This window comes from Drepanopeziza brunnea (assembly GCF_022702325.1).
Source record: "Drepanopeziza brunnea f. sp. 'multigermtubi' strain 214-2 chromosome Unknown ctg19, whole genome shotgun sequence".
NCBI classification, from domain to species: domain Eukaryota; kingdom Fungi; phylum Ascomycota; class Leotiomycetes; order Helotiales; family Drepanopezizaceae; genus Drepanopeziza; species Drepanopeziza brunnea.
Window position 1 is genome coordinate 1,397,501 of NW_027094082.1, and position 14,844 is coordinate 1,412,344.

General features: G+C 48.9%; 4 protein-coding genes across 5 annotated transcripts in view; 2 read left to right on the top strand and 2 right to left on the bottom strand.

Moving 5' to 3' along the window:
* Positions 1-261, top strand: part of L3040_009164 (uncharacterized protein) — a gene marked incomplete at both ends in the record, with an annotated part of 1,215 nt that extends 954 nt beyond the window's left edge. The window contains 2 exons of one of the 2 annotated variants that reach the window (XM_066155876.1): positions 33-169; positions 221-261. In XM_066155876.1, coding sequence (XP_066010157.1) covers positions 33-169; positions 221-261 — 178 coding nt within the window. The remainder of the gene's footprint in view (positions 1-32; positions 170-220) is intronic. The other variant, XM_066155875.1, reaches the window with a different exon arrangement.
* Positions 262-1,480: 1,219 nt separating this feature from the next.
* On the top strand, positions 1,481-3,630 carry L3040_009165 (uncharacterized protein; the record flags this gene model as incomplete). Its single annotated transcript, XM_066155877.1, has 7 exons — positions 1,481-1,988; positions 2,098-2,183; positions 2,317-2,552; positions 2,716-2,744; positions 2,815-3,153; positions 3,212-3,458; positions 3,573-3,630. 7 exons carry the CDS (start codon positions 1,481-1,483, stop codon positions 3,628-3,630), a joined length of 1,503 nt encoding a protein of 500 aa, XP_066010158.1.
* A 3,231-nt stretch (positions 3,631-6,861) lies between these two features.
* Positions 6,862-9,123, bottom strand: L3040_009166 (uncharacterized protein; the record flags this gene model as incomplete). Its single annotated transcript, XM_066155878.1, has 5 exons — positions 6,862-7,367; positions 7,425-8,543; positions 8,597-8,913; positions 8,973-9,003; positions 9,051-9,123. 5 exons carry the CDS (start codon positions 9,121-9,123, stop codon positions 6,862-6,864), a joined length of 2,046 nt encoding a protein of 681 aa, XP_066010159.1.
* Positions 9,124-11,706: 2,583 nt separating this feature from the next.
* L3040_009167 (uncharacterized protein) lies at positions 11,707-13,376 on the bottom strand (the record flags this gene model as incomplete). Its single annotated transcript, XM_007293960.2, has 2 exons — positions 11,707-12,782; positions 12,833-13,376. The coding sequence occupies 2 exons, from the start codon at positions 13,374-13,376 to the stop codon at positions 11,707-11,709; spliced, it is 1,620 nt and encodes a 539-aa protein (XP_007294022.1).
* Positions 13,377-14,844: the final 1,468 nt, after the last annotated feature.

The following is a 14,844-nucleotide window of genomic DNA, read 5'->3' on the forward strand; positions in this document are numbered from 1 at the left end:
ATGAGCATCTTTGCGGATGCTGATACGGCTAGTTCTTTTAGGGACACGGAGAGGACGGATATTGGGAGCCCTCAGCCGCCGCAGGCGTCGTATGCGAGGGACAAGCACCAGACAACGTTCTCGGATTTGATAGAGCGGAGTGCACTGGCTGGGTTGCCGAAGGGCCAACGTAAGTCTCCTCCTCTTCAGATGAAGAAAGCATCATGTTAACTCGTTGTAGCATATGTGTATAGATCACCTGGCTATACCCCGCCCAGGTGATCTACATCTGTTATTCGTGCAAGCGGCGTTGTTCTTCATGGTGCACAGTGAGAAAGAATACCCAGACTGGATCGTTAGCCTTGCTTTGTATGGTGTCGGGGCGTCTCTTTACAGCTGTTCGTTCACCCCTCTCCTCCCGTATACGTGATCTGAGAAAATCTCAATTCTTTGCTGGTCCATACTTTGAATCCTTCCTCGAGATCTACTGGTGTGTGTTCTGTGTTGCGTATTCCGTATTCCGTATCACGTTTGCTTGTTCTCGATTATGCTGGCCCCTTGCAGTATGATAATGCCATGACTCTAGACTTGAAGCCAATGCAGTTGTCTCTCATCCGCCGACTGCCTGAACTCAGTAGGTAGGAGGTCACTTCCAGTCACTGATGGGCTCTTCATACAGCGGTGGAGTGTAAGCTTGACTCTGAGTTGGTTCTCACTCAGTCATTGGACTTGCACGCATTGAGTGGCACGGTTCTGTTGACCAACAGCGCTCGGATAGGATGCTTGTAGTGTGCTGTTATACAGGCCACGCAAATGATGCTGAGATATACTCGGTTTTGAGTCCTTGTTGATGACGACCCTGATACACGCCGGTGTAGGAATATGGTTGAAGGGCATAAGATGCGATTGTATGTGATGGCACATTGATGACGGGAGGTAAGTACCTGCTTCTTCGTAGGGCAACTACCAGTTAAAGACAGCTAGGAAAACTGTCAGCTACGGCGTTCATCTGCCACTTTTCTTCGTCTTTAGAACGTCGTATTGATACATACCTTTGCCAATTCCTCCCGCGCAGCTCAAACGGCTCTGTTGCAGTTGCAATAGAGCGTGTTTTCATTTGCCCTGCCTCCCGTCTTCGGAAGGCACAGCGTCCCTGCCGGGCAGACGGAAAGTGCGATCTGCCACCGAAATATCACCTATTTTGCGGAGTTATCTTCGGTCCGCGACACTTATCTATCTGTCTGTCCACATAGCCGTAACATTTGATGGTGGTTGGGAGTTCATGTAGATATCGTTTCGTTAGCACCACCACGGTCATTGGGGATATTCGCTACCGCGCGTCGGCTAGTTCGCACCACGCCGCGAAAGCGCAGCCACAGCTTCTCAGCCAGAAACAACAACGACGACAACAACAACACCGATTCCTCACTTGATCAACCACAACAGAGATCTTGCTATCTTCCTCAACAGAGCTACGACTGAGATCCCACCGTCGACCACAATGGAGTCCCCCTCAGGCACGAACCCTGGCTCGCCAGGTGGAAATCCCCCCCCACGCTACAACTCCATCGATCACTCCAACTTCGGCCGCATCAGCCCGGAGCTCCGAGCCATCATTCTGGAGATGGTATGCGAAGACCAGGTCGTACTCCAGGTAGTTCTCGAGAATTCCGGCGTCAGAATTGCTGGCCAGGCCCCTGGGATCCCAGGCATTATGCATGCTACCCGAGAGACTCGCGAAGTTGCGCTGCGGTTCTTCGAGCCTATGTCTGAGCAGGACTTGAACCCAATCACCCCAGCTCAGGTCGCGGTTGCTCCCGCTCTGCCTACCGCTGGAGGCTTTGTGATTTGGGCCACACGTAATAATAATGCCAGAACTGCCCGCGCCAGCCGCGCTCGATTCTCCGCAACGACTCTCGAGGATCTCAATCTCCCCCAGGACAAGAATTTCGAGTTCATCGAGGTTCCCACGTCCATTGGATCTGATGGGCTTCCTGAAGGTGGTCATTGTAAGTCTTGTTTCTAGATGTCCCAAGATAGCCGAGCGAAGCACCTAGCCGAAGTGCATTCTCGGTTATCTTGTACATGTCTACTCGCTAACCCTTTCATGTCCTGCAGTGGTAGGGGATGCTGTGTATGGATTGACGCCTGGTATCTGCTCTGAGAATGTTTTATTCCGCTTTCACGCTCCTCACCCTTGGTCGGTTAGTACAACAGCCTTCCCAAACTCTCCCCATCTTCCCCCAGCAAGAGACTTCAAGGATTGTTTTAGGAGTCGCAATTCAAGTGTACATGGATGCCCCCGCCTCAGTCAATGCTAATTGAATTTGTCCGTAGGGAAATTACCAGCTAATGAATGGTCCTCAATCTTCTTACCCAGCCACTGCCAACGTACTGCATCCTGCGGACCGTATAACCCTGGCGGACGGTGCCTTCCCCATTCGAGCCATCAACAACAATGAGCGCGGTAAGGCTCGGTTCATCCTCCATCCGGTCGTAGCTGAGGAGATCGCCAAAGTGGGCTCCCCTCGCAACCGCAACTTCTTCGTGAACAAGGCGGCTCTCGTCCTGAAGTGAGTGAATTCTCGATTTCAATGTGCCTGTGGAGGTTGGGACCGGATCCTTACACGTTTTGGAAACGCGTTGGGGGCTTAGGAAGTGCCCCGAGCTGCACAGGCACATTGGGATATACCCGCAGACTCATATCGGATTGGATTACTGACTCTTGGACCTTAGGCTGCAATTCGGTGAAGCCTCTCAGCATAGTAAGTATGAGTAGTAGATCTAAGCTTGATTGTCCTATATTGTCTGAGAATGTTACTGACTACTCGTCAGTGTACCCGACCTTCAGCTTGGCACCCACTCGTAGCAACGTCGTCCCTAAGCGTATGCTTGGTAGCTCTGAGGTCCATAATATCATTGACTCACTGCGTGCCAATCGTGCTCCTGATCGCTTCTTCCCCAGCCTTGCTGTCCCAGAGCTCTTCGGTCAGATCCAGCACCTGGTACTTAACCTGATGCTCCCACCATTCGCCGGCGCTCCTAGCAACGTCCACAACGCTTCGACCGCCTTCTCTGTCTGGGCTGAAGATACTGCTGACAATCTGGTCGAATCCCGATGGTTGACAAGCACTCTCGGCCGCTTCCCTGCGCTGAAGACCCTTCGCTTCTACGGTAAGAGTTCCCACAGGATCTCCCACACACTTGATGTGAGGCTAAACTCCATGCGCAGTTATGGGTGACCACGACATCCCTTCTGACAAGATCGTTACGGTGCGCAACCTGTTCCACGACCTCCCTCCCCGCGACACCCGAGACTCTCGAGACACCGTCTACAACATCCCGATCCGCGAGAGCGACGGCGTCACCTTCAACAAGGCCAAGCTGCGCATTCTGGAGCGTGAGCTCTCCCGTGCCATCACTGAGAAGGCCGAGCGCGACGAGATCCGTAACGTGCCCTGTGTCAAGCTGTGTTCCTGGTCAGCCATTTTCATTTCACCTTCACTCGCAGACACCTGTCCTTCCGGGGCCTATCTATCTATCGATATCTTTCTTTCCTATGCTGACCGAACTTCTTTTTTCTTCTCCTGCAGGATCATTCTGGACGACAAAGATGACCCAGACGTCTACCGCTCCATCATCCGATACTGATTCCTGCCAAACTCGCCCGCCCGCCCATCCGCTCGCACACGTTCACCCCGATGCAGATCCGTAAGCACGTTACCACCTTTTTTTCCTTGAGCGAGACAGCGAGCACCCGTCGCGGTTTTTCAATGAATGGGCTGGCATACATACATACATACGGACACACACTGGACCTTGATTTGTTGCTGTGGGCTGGGGTGTGGGTGTGGGGGGTTGGTTTGCACAGAGGACTCTTTTGCTTTTTACTCCTCTACTTTTCTCGCTGCGATTTTCATGATGTTGATGATGATGATGACGACGGACGAACGATCTCATCTTTTGATTTTCTGGCACGGGGAGAGGGGGGAGGAGGAAATGGCGGCGGCGGCTCCTTTCTCTATCAATCGGTGCTTGGTTGGCTGGCTAGGTCTACGGATGTCTACGGAGGTCTTCTAGTTTTTCTAGCGTAGCGCTGAGGATAGCTGAATGCGACTGCGAATGAATACATTTGCTTTTCGCTGAGTAGAAATGGGATGGCGGGATGAGGTATAAAGGGGACGATGGGATGGGATGATTGGGATGTGATGCGACGTGACGTGACGTGACGTGAAATTTGAAGAGATCTCTGGATCCAACTCGACAGGATCAGAGCCAGAGCGTCAAAATACACCACCATCATAGTACATCCTTCGTCCTATGGGTAACTAATGTACAGTTTTAGTCTGTGCATACTCGATAGATACTTGGCCATGCTGCTTGAATCGTTATCGTTATACCTACCACGGTACAGGCCTTAAGTCTTACCCCTCGAGGGTGCCTCAAAAGGTTTAGTTCCCACCTTACACCCCCTTGGTTGCCCTACCCTCGAGGGGTAATACTTACTCACGCCTGGGACGTACCATACCTACTCAGGCCTGTGCCGTGGTAGCTCTGCAACCTCCTCTAATCAACACGAAAGCAACAAGTCTAGGTACTCCGACTAACCGTAAAATAAAAGACAAGTGAAAAGTTCATGCCATTCATAAGTTTTACAACAAGATATCAAACCGTCTTTAAAATCCGCTTGAGGCATGTCCGTCGTACTTTTTCTTGTTTTACATTCGTAGCATCTATTTTATTAAGAGAACTGGTCTTTCTTTTCGTTTGTTAAATATGATGGCCGTTGATAAGATCGTTGTCGCAGCTATTTTAGCGGCTTTTGCCGTAACTGCAAGGAATATTTACGCCTTGCGAAGATCTTGGTTTTTCGTTGGGCTAATATCTCGAGGCACTAGAGGATTTTTGCAGTTCGATACTTCTTTTCGACTCTTTTTTTTTTTAGAAAAGAAATAATTAATTTCGTTTAGAAGAAAGCTGACGAGCTTAGAGTCGTTCTTCCCGTTACTACGGATACAACTACGGTATCTCTTTAGATACCGGAGGTGCCACCTGCGAGTTTTTCGTGTAAGCATTTAATTCCATCTTGAATAACTTGAATTTTTTAATTTTTTTCCCAATAGCTGATCTCACATATCTAGTGATTTCGTTTGCCTTCGAACGTCCGGATCTTTCCATTATACCTACCGGCTGGATTACGGAACTCGGGGTTGAGCCCGGACTGGAGCACTTCAACGACATGATCTCCTCTTTCAAATGCCAATAAGTAGAAAGCTATTCTCAATTGCAGATCGCTTTGGCACAATCAAGTAGTTGCGGAGACGTGAAGCGGGAGGGGCATTCTTACCTACCTACCTATGCATTCCACTCTTTTCCGCTTAGGTAGTATATAGCTAGTACCTAGCTACGTACGGCATCAAACAAATCAAACCTGCATACTCCGTCCAAGTCCGAAATCGAGCCTTCCTACACAGTAAGAATATCTAAAAGCCTTTGGAAAGTAAATGCGACGTCCCCCACCCCCACCCCTTAAAAAAAGTAAAATAAGTACAAAAAGAAAAAAAAAAAAAAAAAACCCCTCGTCTACCGCTACTACCTACCTATACGTACCTACCGGTACCTACCTACCACACTTACCCGTCCCCCTCCCCCCTCCCCACCCAGTCCCACGCCTCCCGCTCGGCTAGATCGCCGCTCACTCAGTCCACTCAGTCCAATCGGTCCTATCAGTCAACCTACCTCCCTTCCCCGCACACCCCCAAACCTCCTCCACATTCCACTTCACTTTCCACTTTTCACTTTCCACTTTTTACTTTTCACTTTTCACTTTTTACTTTTTACTTTTTACTTTTTACTTTTCACTTTTTACTTTTACACTGTACCTACGGTACCGGTACGGTACTTGACTAGGTCCCACCGGTCCGCCCAATGCAAGAGAGACGGCGAGAAATCTAGCCGACGAGATGCGATGTGCAACAAAAAACCCAAAAAAAAAGAAGAAGAAAGATAAAAAAAAAAAAAAGATAAAAAAAAAGATAAAAAAAGATAAGAAAAAAGTAAAAAAAAAAAAAGAAAAAAAAACCCCCCCCCCCCCCCCCCCTCTTCTTCTCTTGAAAGATGGAGAAGAGGAGAGAGGGCCCCCCTTTTTTTTTTACGGCGGAGGGCTTGATTTAATTCGTTTTCGTTTTCGTTTTGGTTTTGGTTTTTTTTCTCGTTTTCTTATAGAGGGATAAAGGGAGAGTACTGCGTAGAGAAGAGTAGAGAAGAGAAGAGTAGAGAAGAGAAGAGAAGAGAAGAGAAGAGGAGGAGTAGGAACAGGTAGGGTAGGGTAGGGTAGCTCGAGCCATTGAAGGTGTGTGTGTGTGTGTGTGTGATATGTGATGTGTGTGATGTGATGTGTGATACGCGATGACAAGAGCAGATAGATATATATATATATATATATATATATAAACGGAATAAGTATATACACACGGAAAGAAGACAAAAAACTCGAGATCTATTGACGCGAAAAGATGAATCAAAAGGCAAAGAGCGCCCGGAGGAGAGAGGGGGCCTTTCCATGTGGTGGGTGGTGTTTTGTGGTTTGGTTCGTCGGTTAGAATCTGGGACTCCGTATCCCCATCATCTACCACACCCATACTCCGTATAATATCTGATTCATTGCATCTTCAATTCTAGGGTATCGACACTACTACTCCATTCATCATGCTTTCTCATTCCAATCATGCCGACGCCATCTTGATCATCGATCGTGCCATGCATGCATGCATCACAAGCAAAGGCATCAAGCCCCAACGCCGTATCCTCGCATCTATCCCATCCCACTACAATAGCAAAAAGCATCCACCCGACCGGTTCTCATCAATTCATAGTCTCGTCTCATCTCCTCTCACCCATATCCTCATCATCAGCCGGCTCAACCCTTACTAGAATCTCCTCCAGCAACCCTTCCAAAAACACATCAACGTCCTTACCCATCCCCACCGGCTCCTGCTTATCAAAGTAATCAATCTCCTTACAGACGTGCGCAAGCTTATACACTAACTTCCGCAATTTCTCGTGTGCTGCCTGCGCTCGCTGCTGCTTCGGTGTCGTGCCTCCTGAGTTGCGGAACATTTGCTGCAGATGGTATTGCCGGCGCTTCAAAGCTTCTTCAAGGGCGGGGAAGATGACATCGTTGAGAGCGTCGAGTTCGCCGTTAGGACTGGTGGCTGCTGGTGATGGCATGGATGTCGGCGTCCGTGAGGACTCTGAAGACAGACTTTCTCGCGAGGATGTGCTGTCGCGGAGCTTTGATGGGAGTGCGGGTAACGGCTGTTGACCAGAGTATCGGGGATTGATGTTTTGTAATGCGCTAGGCTGTGAGTGAGATGCTGGCAGCTGAGCTTTCGAGGGGTCAGCAACGGCTTGATTGGTGACTTTTTGTAAGGGCGGGCCCGAACCACGGAAGGGAGGTATCTCTGGTATTTTGATAGGACCAAGTTTGGGGAGTGGTTGCTGAGATGGGAGTCGCGAAACCAGGTGAGGTGGTGCAGGTGGTGAGGTGCTACCTGGCTTAAATTCCGCAGGTGGCAGCTGCGGAGAGGGGCTAGATTTCATATTCAGGAAACCCATATCTTTTTGGAGTTGCTCCTGCAGTGACTGGTCATAGTCTGGGGATTCGGCTGGAGGCGAGTAGAATTGTTGAATCGGTCGTGGAGTTTCTGGTGCTGCCATTCTTTGCTTTTCGGGCGATGGTGGTAGAGGAACTTTCGAAGGAGAGATAGGCTGTAGGTTAGGGACAGGCTTCCTCTGTGGCGAGCTTTGGCGGGGTTGCTCTGAAGCTGGGGAGTTCATGGCCTTGACAGTGTCTAAGCTTGAGACATACCCCGAATCCTTCATTTTGGTCGGGGATGAGCTCCTTGATCGCTCAGCATAATCGTCCCCGCCTTCGGATGACCTCGCGGATCTAGCATTCGTGGCCGAATCTCCCATCGCATTTAGACCTGCTCTTGCAGTTCCTCTGCCTGCTGCAGGTCGTATAGTACCAAAATCCCAGAGATCTTCATTACCGCCATTTGACAGTGGAGCCTCTTCGCGACCGTCGTCAGAGTCATCGTCGTCTCCCTTGTGGTGTACAGCCCATCGCTCGTATCTCTCGATCAGCTCCGTCAAGTACGAAGTCTTCTTCGCCCTCCGAACAAATGGATGCTTTAACAGATCTCTTGCAGATGGCCGCTTCCTTGGATCTTTTTGAAGGCAAAGCTCGACAAACTCTTTGAATGCTTTCGAAAAGTTGCCCTCCAGCTCAGGTGGTGGGTTCTTGGGAATCAAGAATAAAACTTTCATAGGATGGATATCCGAATAAGGAGGTTCACCGTTCGCCAGTTCCAGAGCAGTAATTCCCAAGGACCATATATCTGCTTTATGATCGTAGCCGGATTGCTTGATGACTTCCGGGGCCATCCAGAAGGGTGTTCCGACGAAAGTATTCTTCTTGGTCATGGTTGCCGAGAGCTGTCCAGATACACCAAAATCTGCTAATTTGACCTGTCCATTGGACCCGAGTAGCACGTTGGCAGCTGTTTGAAGGTCAGCTTTTAGCCTCATGTGTAGTACACCTGTTCTAATTTACCCTTGACATCTCTGTGGAGCTTGTTATCTCCGTGCAGATATTCCAAACCAAGCAGCAGTTCCCGTATGATAATCGAAATGTAGTCCTCTCCGATCAGACCTGGCTTCATCAGATCCCCACAGCTGCCCCCCGAGCAAAACTCCATGACTATCCATAAGTCCGATCCTCTGAGATATGATCCGTAGTACTGGGTCACGTAGGGCGAGTGGAGTTCAGACAGAATCGAGATCTCCTGTATGATATCCTCCACTTCATCGTCCGCATTTTCGACATCGATGACTTTGATAGCAACTGCCTGGCCAGTCCTTTTATCAAACCTAACAGCGCAGCATTAGCCATTGTCCCAAGCCCAGGAAGCACATAAGAAGCTACACACCCTTTATAGACTTTCCCAAAGCTGCCACCACCTACACCCAGTCAGCAATTGTCTCTCCCAATATCCCGAGGAGTTTACCTATGCAGTTCTGCTTCGTATACAGAGTCTCTGGATCTACTACGCCACCCATCATTGCGCCTCCGCTTGCCATGGTGAGGAGATGTTCTCTTCCCCCGGAGGAGGGCGGAGGGAATGCTGGTGCGTTGTTGCGGAGCTGGCGCAGCTGGCTTATTCCTCGACTTATTGACCAGGATGCTGCGTAAAGTTCTCGGGTCTGTAAAGGCAGGTACAGGCGTGGGCGAGAAGACAAGAAAATGCGCAATTGACCTGGTCTCTGGCAAGGAGTCTTGTTGTATGCGCGGGGAAGAGGGAAGGCGAGGAGTTGGTCGTTAACGTGGTGATGCTGGGTTCGACGTCAAGCGCGACTCGAGGTTGAGAAATAGCGAATTGTAAGCGAACACGGAAAGGGAATTGAATTAATGAGAGGTGAATGTATTTCTAGAGAGTGTTTGTATTTGTCCGAGTGTAAACAAAGTATCATGTAGCGCTGCGCCGGATCAAGAACAACCAATAGCCAGCGCGTCTTCGACAACCGCGACACTACGGAGTAAGTAAGTACCGCTAAAACTTATGCTTATGTAAAGCTTATGCTTATGTGAGACGCCGCTCGTGATCGCTACGAAGCTATAGTCTCTTCTCGCTTGCATGAGCGAATGTTATTGTTTTACATCGACGTTTATATTGACTTAGTTGTCTCTATTTTTATCTATATTTAACGTAAACATTTTCCGACTCGCTTGCAATCTCCGATTGTCATATGCTACCATCGACGTCCCCCCCTACCCTTTCTTTAATAAGAACCTTCGTGTCCCGGTGTAGCCTAATCTGCGCCAGCTTGTCGCTAATTTCCGTTACAGCGCTATTTCTTTGTGACCCAATTCAGATACAGATTTCCTTGCACTTGATCAGGCCATGCTCATTATCTCATTTTTGATGTTCACGCTAGTCTTTCAGTCTATAAGAAAAATCGATACTCTCTCTGCTCTATCCAACCCGCTTGCTTTTATCAAGTATCGTTCAAATGTTTACCTACTTGTCCTCCAATTGCTTTTCTTGTGACCTAGGCCATATTCTCCTATTGCCTTTTGCCAGATTGAGCCCTGATTCATCGAGCTTCGTCCCCTTCATCATCCCCTTCTTTCCGATATCATACAGCTTATGGGCTTGATGATCTAAGTACTGATATACCCTTCGTACACTCTTGCTCAACACAGTCCTTATTCTCATAAGCAACTTCGAGCCCTTTCTTTAACACGGCCTTTCTTTAATACACGAGCGGGACACAGACAAGCGGGACGCATTCGAGCGCGTATATCGAGAGTTTATTCCCGTGTTTTCAGAAGAAGAGAAGAAGCTCCCTTCTATTCCTAGATAGTCACTCTACGTACGTATGTTACCGGTATCATCAAGCGAGGATGAGATATCGGAAGCTTCTGGTACTTTTGAAGCACTCCAGCGGCCCTTACTCAGGGTTAAAAAGTATGTTCCGGGCACACGTTGCAGCCGATCTTTGAATTCACCACCCGACGAATTCCGACCACACATCGATCGACGATTATACCCGCATGGTGTCCCCATACTGGGCTGCAGACATGCACGATGTACTCGCGGCAAAAATGGCAGAGAAGGCCATACCTATTTTGAGCAAGAGCTGCGTGCATTCTTTCTCAATCTCACGCCTTGCTAAGTCGGAACATCTTTTCCGCGCAGTCAGACCACCTCCAATCGCCTTTTACTCTCCTCGGATCATGTCTCTTGTCTCCTGTTTTCTCTCTCTATACAGTTCAACTCACCTCCCACCTTACCTACGCTCCAACTTCCAATTTCTTTCATTCACATCTCTTTACAGTATATCATACATCCGCTTCATCGTCTGACGGGGCGCTTACTACCTAGGGCCCTAACCAGTCCGTATTGCCATCGCATATTAGGGCGCTCACTCACCCGGCAGCTCTCTCTTTATTCGCCCATCTTACTTATCAAGATGTCAAATCCTAACTCTAGCGCGTCGCCTAATTGTACCAGCCAGGAATGGAATCCAGTCCAATGTTCGTTCGTTCGGTTATTTCAGTACATCTGAGGAACTCACGATGACTAGCCGCGGAATTTAATAGCTTTTGTGGTTCCCGAGAAAAACAAGGATTATTCGTAAAGAGAAGTGTTGGCGAGCATTGAAAAAGGCGGGGAGATCTGATCTACTTGCTAACAAACATGCACGCCCCTACGAATTTTTCAATTGCTTTTATCGTTTTGTCACAGGTGTTGCTCACGGGTCTCTTGAAGCCAATCGTTGCTTGTTGATTTAAAGGATCGCGAAAACATATGGTCCAAGCGACGGTCCACTAATCACACATCAAGGCAGACCAGATGTCACTAAATTTTGTATCAGGGCCCGGAACTTCATACACAGCATATCATTATGTCAAGAAAGTTGATAGAATCATTGTTCTTAATTACATGCTCGCTCAATCATTGATTCATATATGCCTAATCCCTCCGTCCCCTTCTACGTAAAGCCAAGCAAGGCACGAGAGGAAAGGGGTAACAACGCCAGCCATCACCGCAAGAATCAGTCCCCCAACCCAAGTATGAATGCCGGAATGAAACAGATGTATTTTTCATTATGTCGTGAACGCCGTAATGTGCCTTGGAATGAACTCTGGGAAGGAGAGACTTAATCCTCCAAGAATTCCACCATCACCGTACCGTTGCTGAGCCCAGCATCTTGAATCGTTTCTTCTAAATGCTCGATCAAGTCCTTCCCCATAGTCTTCAGATCGAACTGAATCCCAACCTTCCCTTCCAGGGGATCTGCCTTGAGCCACTCGTAGATGCTCCGAACCACGTCGTCAGATCTGAACCGCCGTACGACGCGGCCGTTGGAGTGCCTAAATTGGATGCGGACCACGCCAGCTCCAGGAGCAGGTTCTACATGAGGGTTGCTCGAAGATATCTGGAAGAATGGGGAGTTGAGTGACGAAGCGACGGGTCCCTCTTCTGATGGTACCTGCTCGACTTCCTTTCCCTTCCCCTTTCCTCCATCGGTGAAGCTCTTCGTTAGGTCATCTGGGTCATCTGGCTTGGGTCCGGGTACGCCGTTGCTCGCTAAGCTATTCTGTAGGGCCAAGTCCAGCATCTCCTCCTCCGTAAGGCGATCCACATCCACAGACTTAGATTTCTCAGGCTTCCGCTTTGCCACCGGGTTCTTCTTGGTATGGTCCAAGCTGTACCGATCAAGGAACTCAACCAATTGCATAAGAAAATCTCCAGCTTTGGGTACTGGTGGTCCCGACCAAACCTTGACTTGCTCTCCTGTTCTGGGATCCACGATGGCGATATGGGGATATGCAGAGTCACTATCCCTCAGGGGGAAGTAATATTGGACATACTGTGCGCCTCGGGGGTCATCCTTGGAGTATTGAACAAAAATAAAATTCTCCTTAACCAGCTCCTTGATCCCATCGTGCTTCCAGATATCCCGGTTAAGCTGCTGGCAGTCAAAGAATGAAGGGTCCTGCACGTTGACCAGAATCCACTTCTCGTTCTTCTTTCCTTTATCCTTCGCAACGTCGAAAGGTACCTGGAGCATCAGCTCGAACGGAGGTCGGAACAGTTGTGCGAGGCGGGCGTTCTTGGACGAAGATTCGGAGACACCACCAGTGGCCTGGGCAAGACCTTCGCGACGCACATCGGGATTTTCAGATTCCCAAATCGAAGGAACAGGTAATTGGTTAAAAATTCCGAGCCGAGCTGTACGATCATTAGTACCGGGTTAAGAAACCGAAAAATAAAACACATACAGGCTCTGCCTTGCGCTGATCTCATATGTTGCAACATCGCCGGATGGTCATCAACACCGTTGAAGTTACGACCTGGTCCTCCTACAAGAGTCTCTGTTGTTCGTCCAATAGGTGCTCTGACTCCATCCGCGTCATAGCCCCCACTAGCATCACCACCAGCATACATCTCCTCCTGAATTCTTCTGGCCATAGCCGCATCGTCTTCCACTGCTGCTGCTCTGCTTGCAGCTAAAGCTCGGACATCGTCGTAGCCGCCATCATCAGAGTCCACATCCATAAGGTCCTCGTCGTCTGTGTCCGTGGGGATGGCCTTACTCGCACTTGATGTGCCATCGCCTGCGGCTTGTGCTTGAGGTCTTGTAGAGCTAGGTACTGGCGGTGGTGGCGGTTGGAATGCCTGTTCAGCACCGGTTGCAAGGTCCGGAGAGTCGAAGAAGAGCTGAATAGCTTGCTCGGGGTTGTTGTCCGTCAACGCTAGATATCGCCGCGCGACATCTGGGCCAGCACCAGAGATTGTAGTAAAGAACTCGATAGCTTCGTCCATGATATCGGGTGAGAAGTCTCAAGGCTGCCGTAAAGGCTATGAAGATATGGGGTTGAAGAAGGCAGATCGAAGGCAAGGCGTAGAAGCTGTATCGAAGCCCTGATGGCGGGGTAAAATGCTAGTAGAAAAGCGTCAGCGCGACTGACTGATCGATGTTTTCGAGGAGAAATATTGTAGGTCGCAGGTAGTCACGAAAATAAACCTGTAACAAGTGGTTTGTGCCGTGGTGAATTTGTGAAAAACGAAACCGCGCCTCTTTGAAGGGTAAGCTCGACAGTGTGGTGTTGCTTAGCTCTAAGGCCGCACTGTGTACGCCATCGGCAACCCGAATGATCACATGACTTGGCATAACGTTCGCGTTCTAATATGCTAAAGCAGATGGTTAAATAACAAACAAGACACTTCGTATAAGGGAAAGATTCTACTATACGTAAACTGCATTGTGTTTACTAAGAATTGAACATATAACAAGACAAGGCTCATTTATTTGATTCTTTTAAATAGTTAAACAAAGCTGCCAAATCGGGCATCCGCGGGACGATTCTGTCGTCCACGGACTCTGAACTGCGTTGATATGAGTCTGTGCTGCTATCGTTATGCTATCAAGAAATATATTCAGCCCATATCTCCCTATGCTATCGGTTCCACAATCGCAGCTATAAGCTAAGGTTGGCAACAAACCTCCACCATTGAAACGGGATCTCTTCAATCAAGACGTTCTTTTCTCGTTACCTAGAAGAGCGAAAGAACTGAACGAGAGAGATGGAGCTTGGGCTGGGGGGTATTGATGGTCACTTTCGTATAATATGAATCGCTGCCCGGGCATTATTTTCTTCAATCAGACTTGCTGTACATCCATCTAGCGGTTCGCAGACCCTAAGGTCCAAAGCTTCAAGTGGAGACCGAGGGGAAACTTTGTTCAGCAAGTCGAGAGTCGGCAGGTGAAACGTGTGCGGTATTCAGCTCGTTGTTTACGCTGTAACATGAACACAAGGGGATTTCCGTAGCGAAGGGTGCAGGCATCACCAGGATTAGAGATACAATAACGCTTTTGAATCTCATTCGTCTTTGTATCGTTGGCCGGATCGGTAGAATTTCTTGGCTCTTGCAGTTTGATAACGCCTCAACCACCTTAGATGAGGACGGTCTAGCAAGTTTAGAAACGGGAGTACAAATCGGTCTCAGCAGCGGGCGGCCGTGCTGCCGTGCTACACTATGGTGAGTTTAGCACCCTGGAGTAAGTAATATGCCCCTAGAAACAGGTTCTATCCGATCTACCAATGCCACATTCCTAGCAACGCAGCCTGCCATAATCAAATTGTTGATTGTGTGGTGTTAAGTGAAAGGAAGAGAAAGTTGCTGCCGCTGCTGCCTGGCATTTGTTTTTGTACATCTAAATATAAAATTGTGGCCAAATCCAGTATGGCCGACCCCCCTTTCACTCCTACGCATTTGTACCACATTGTAA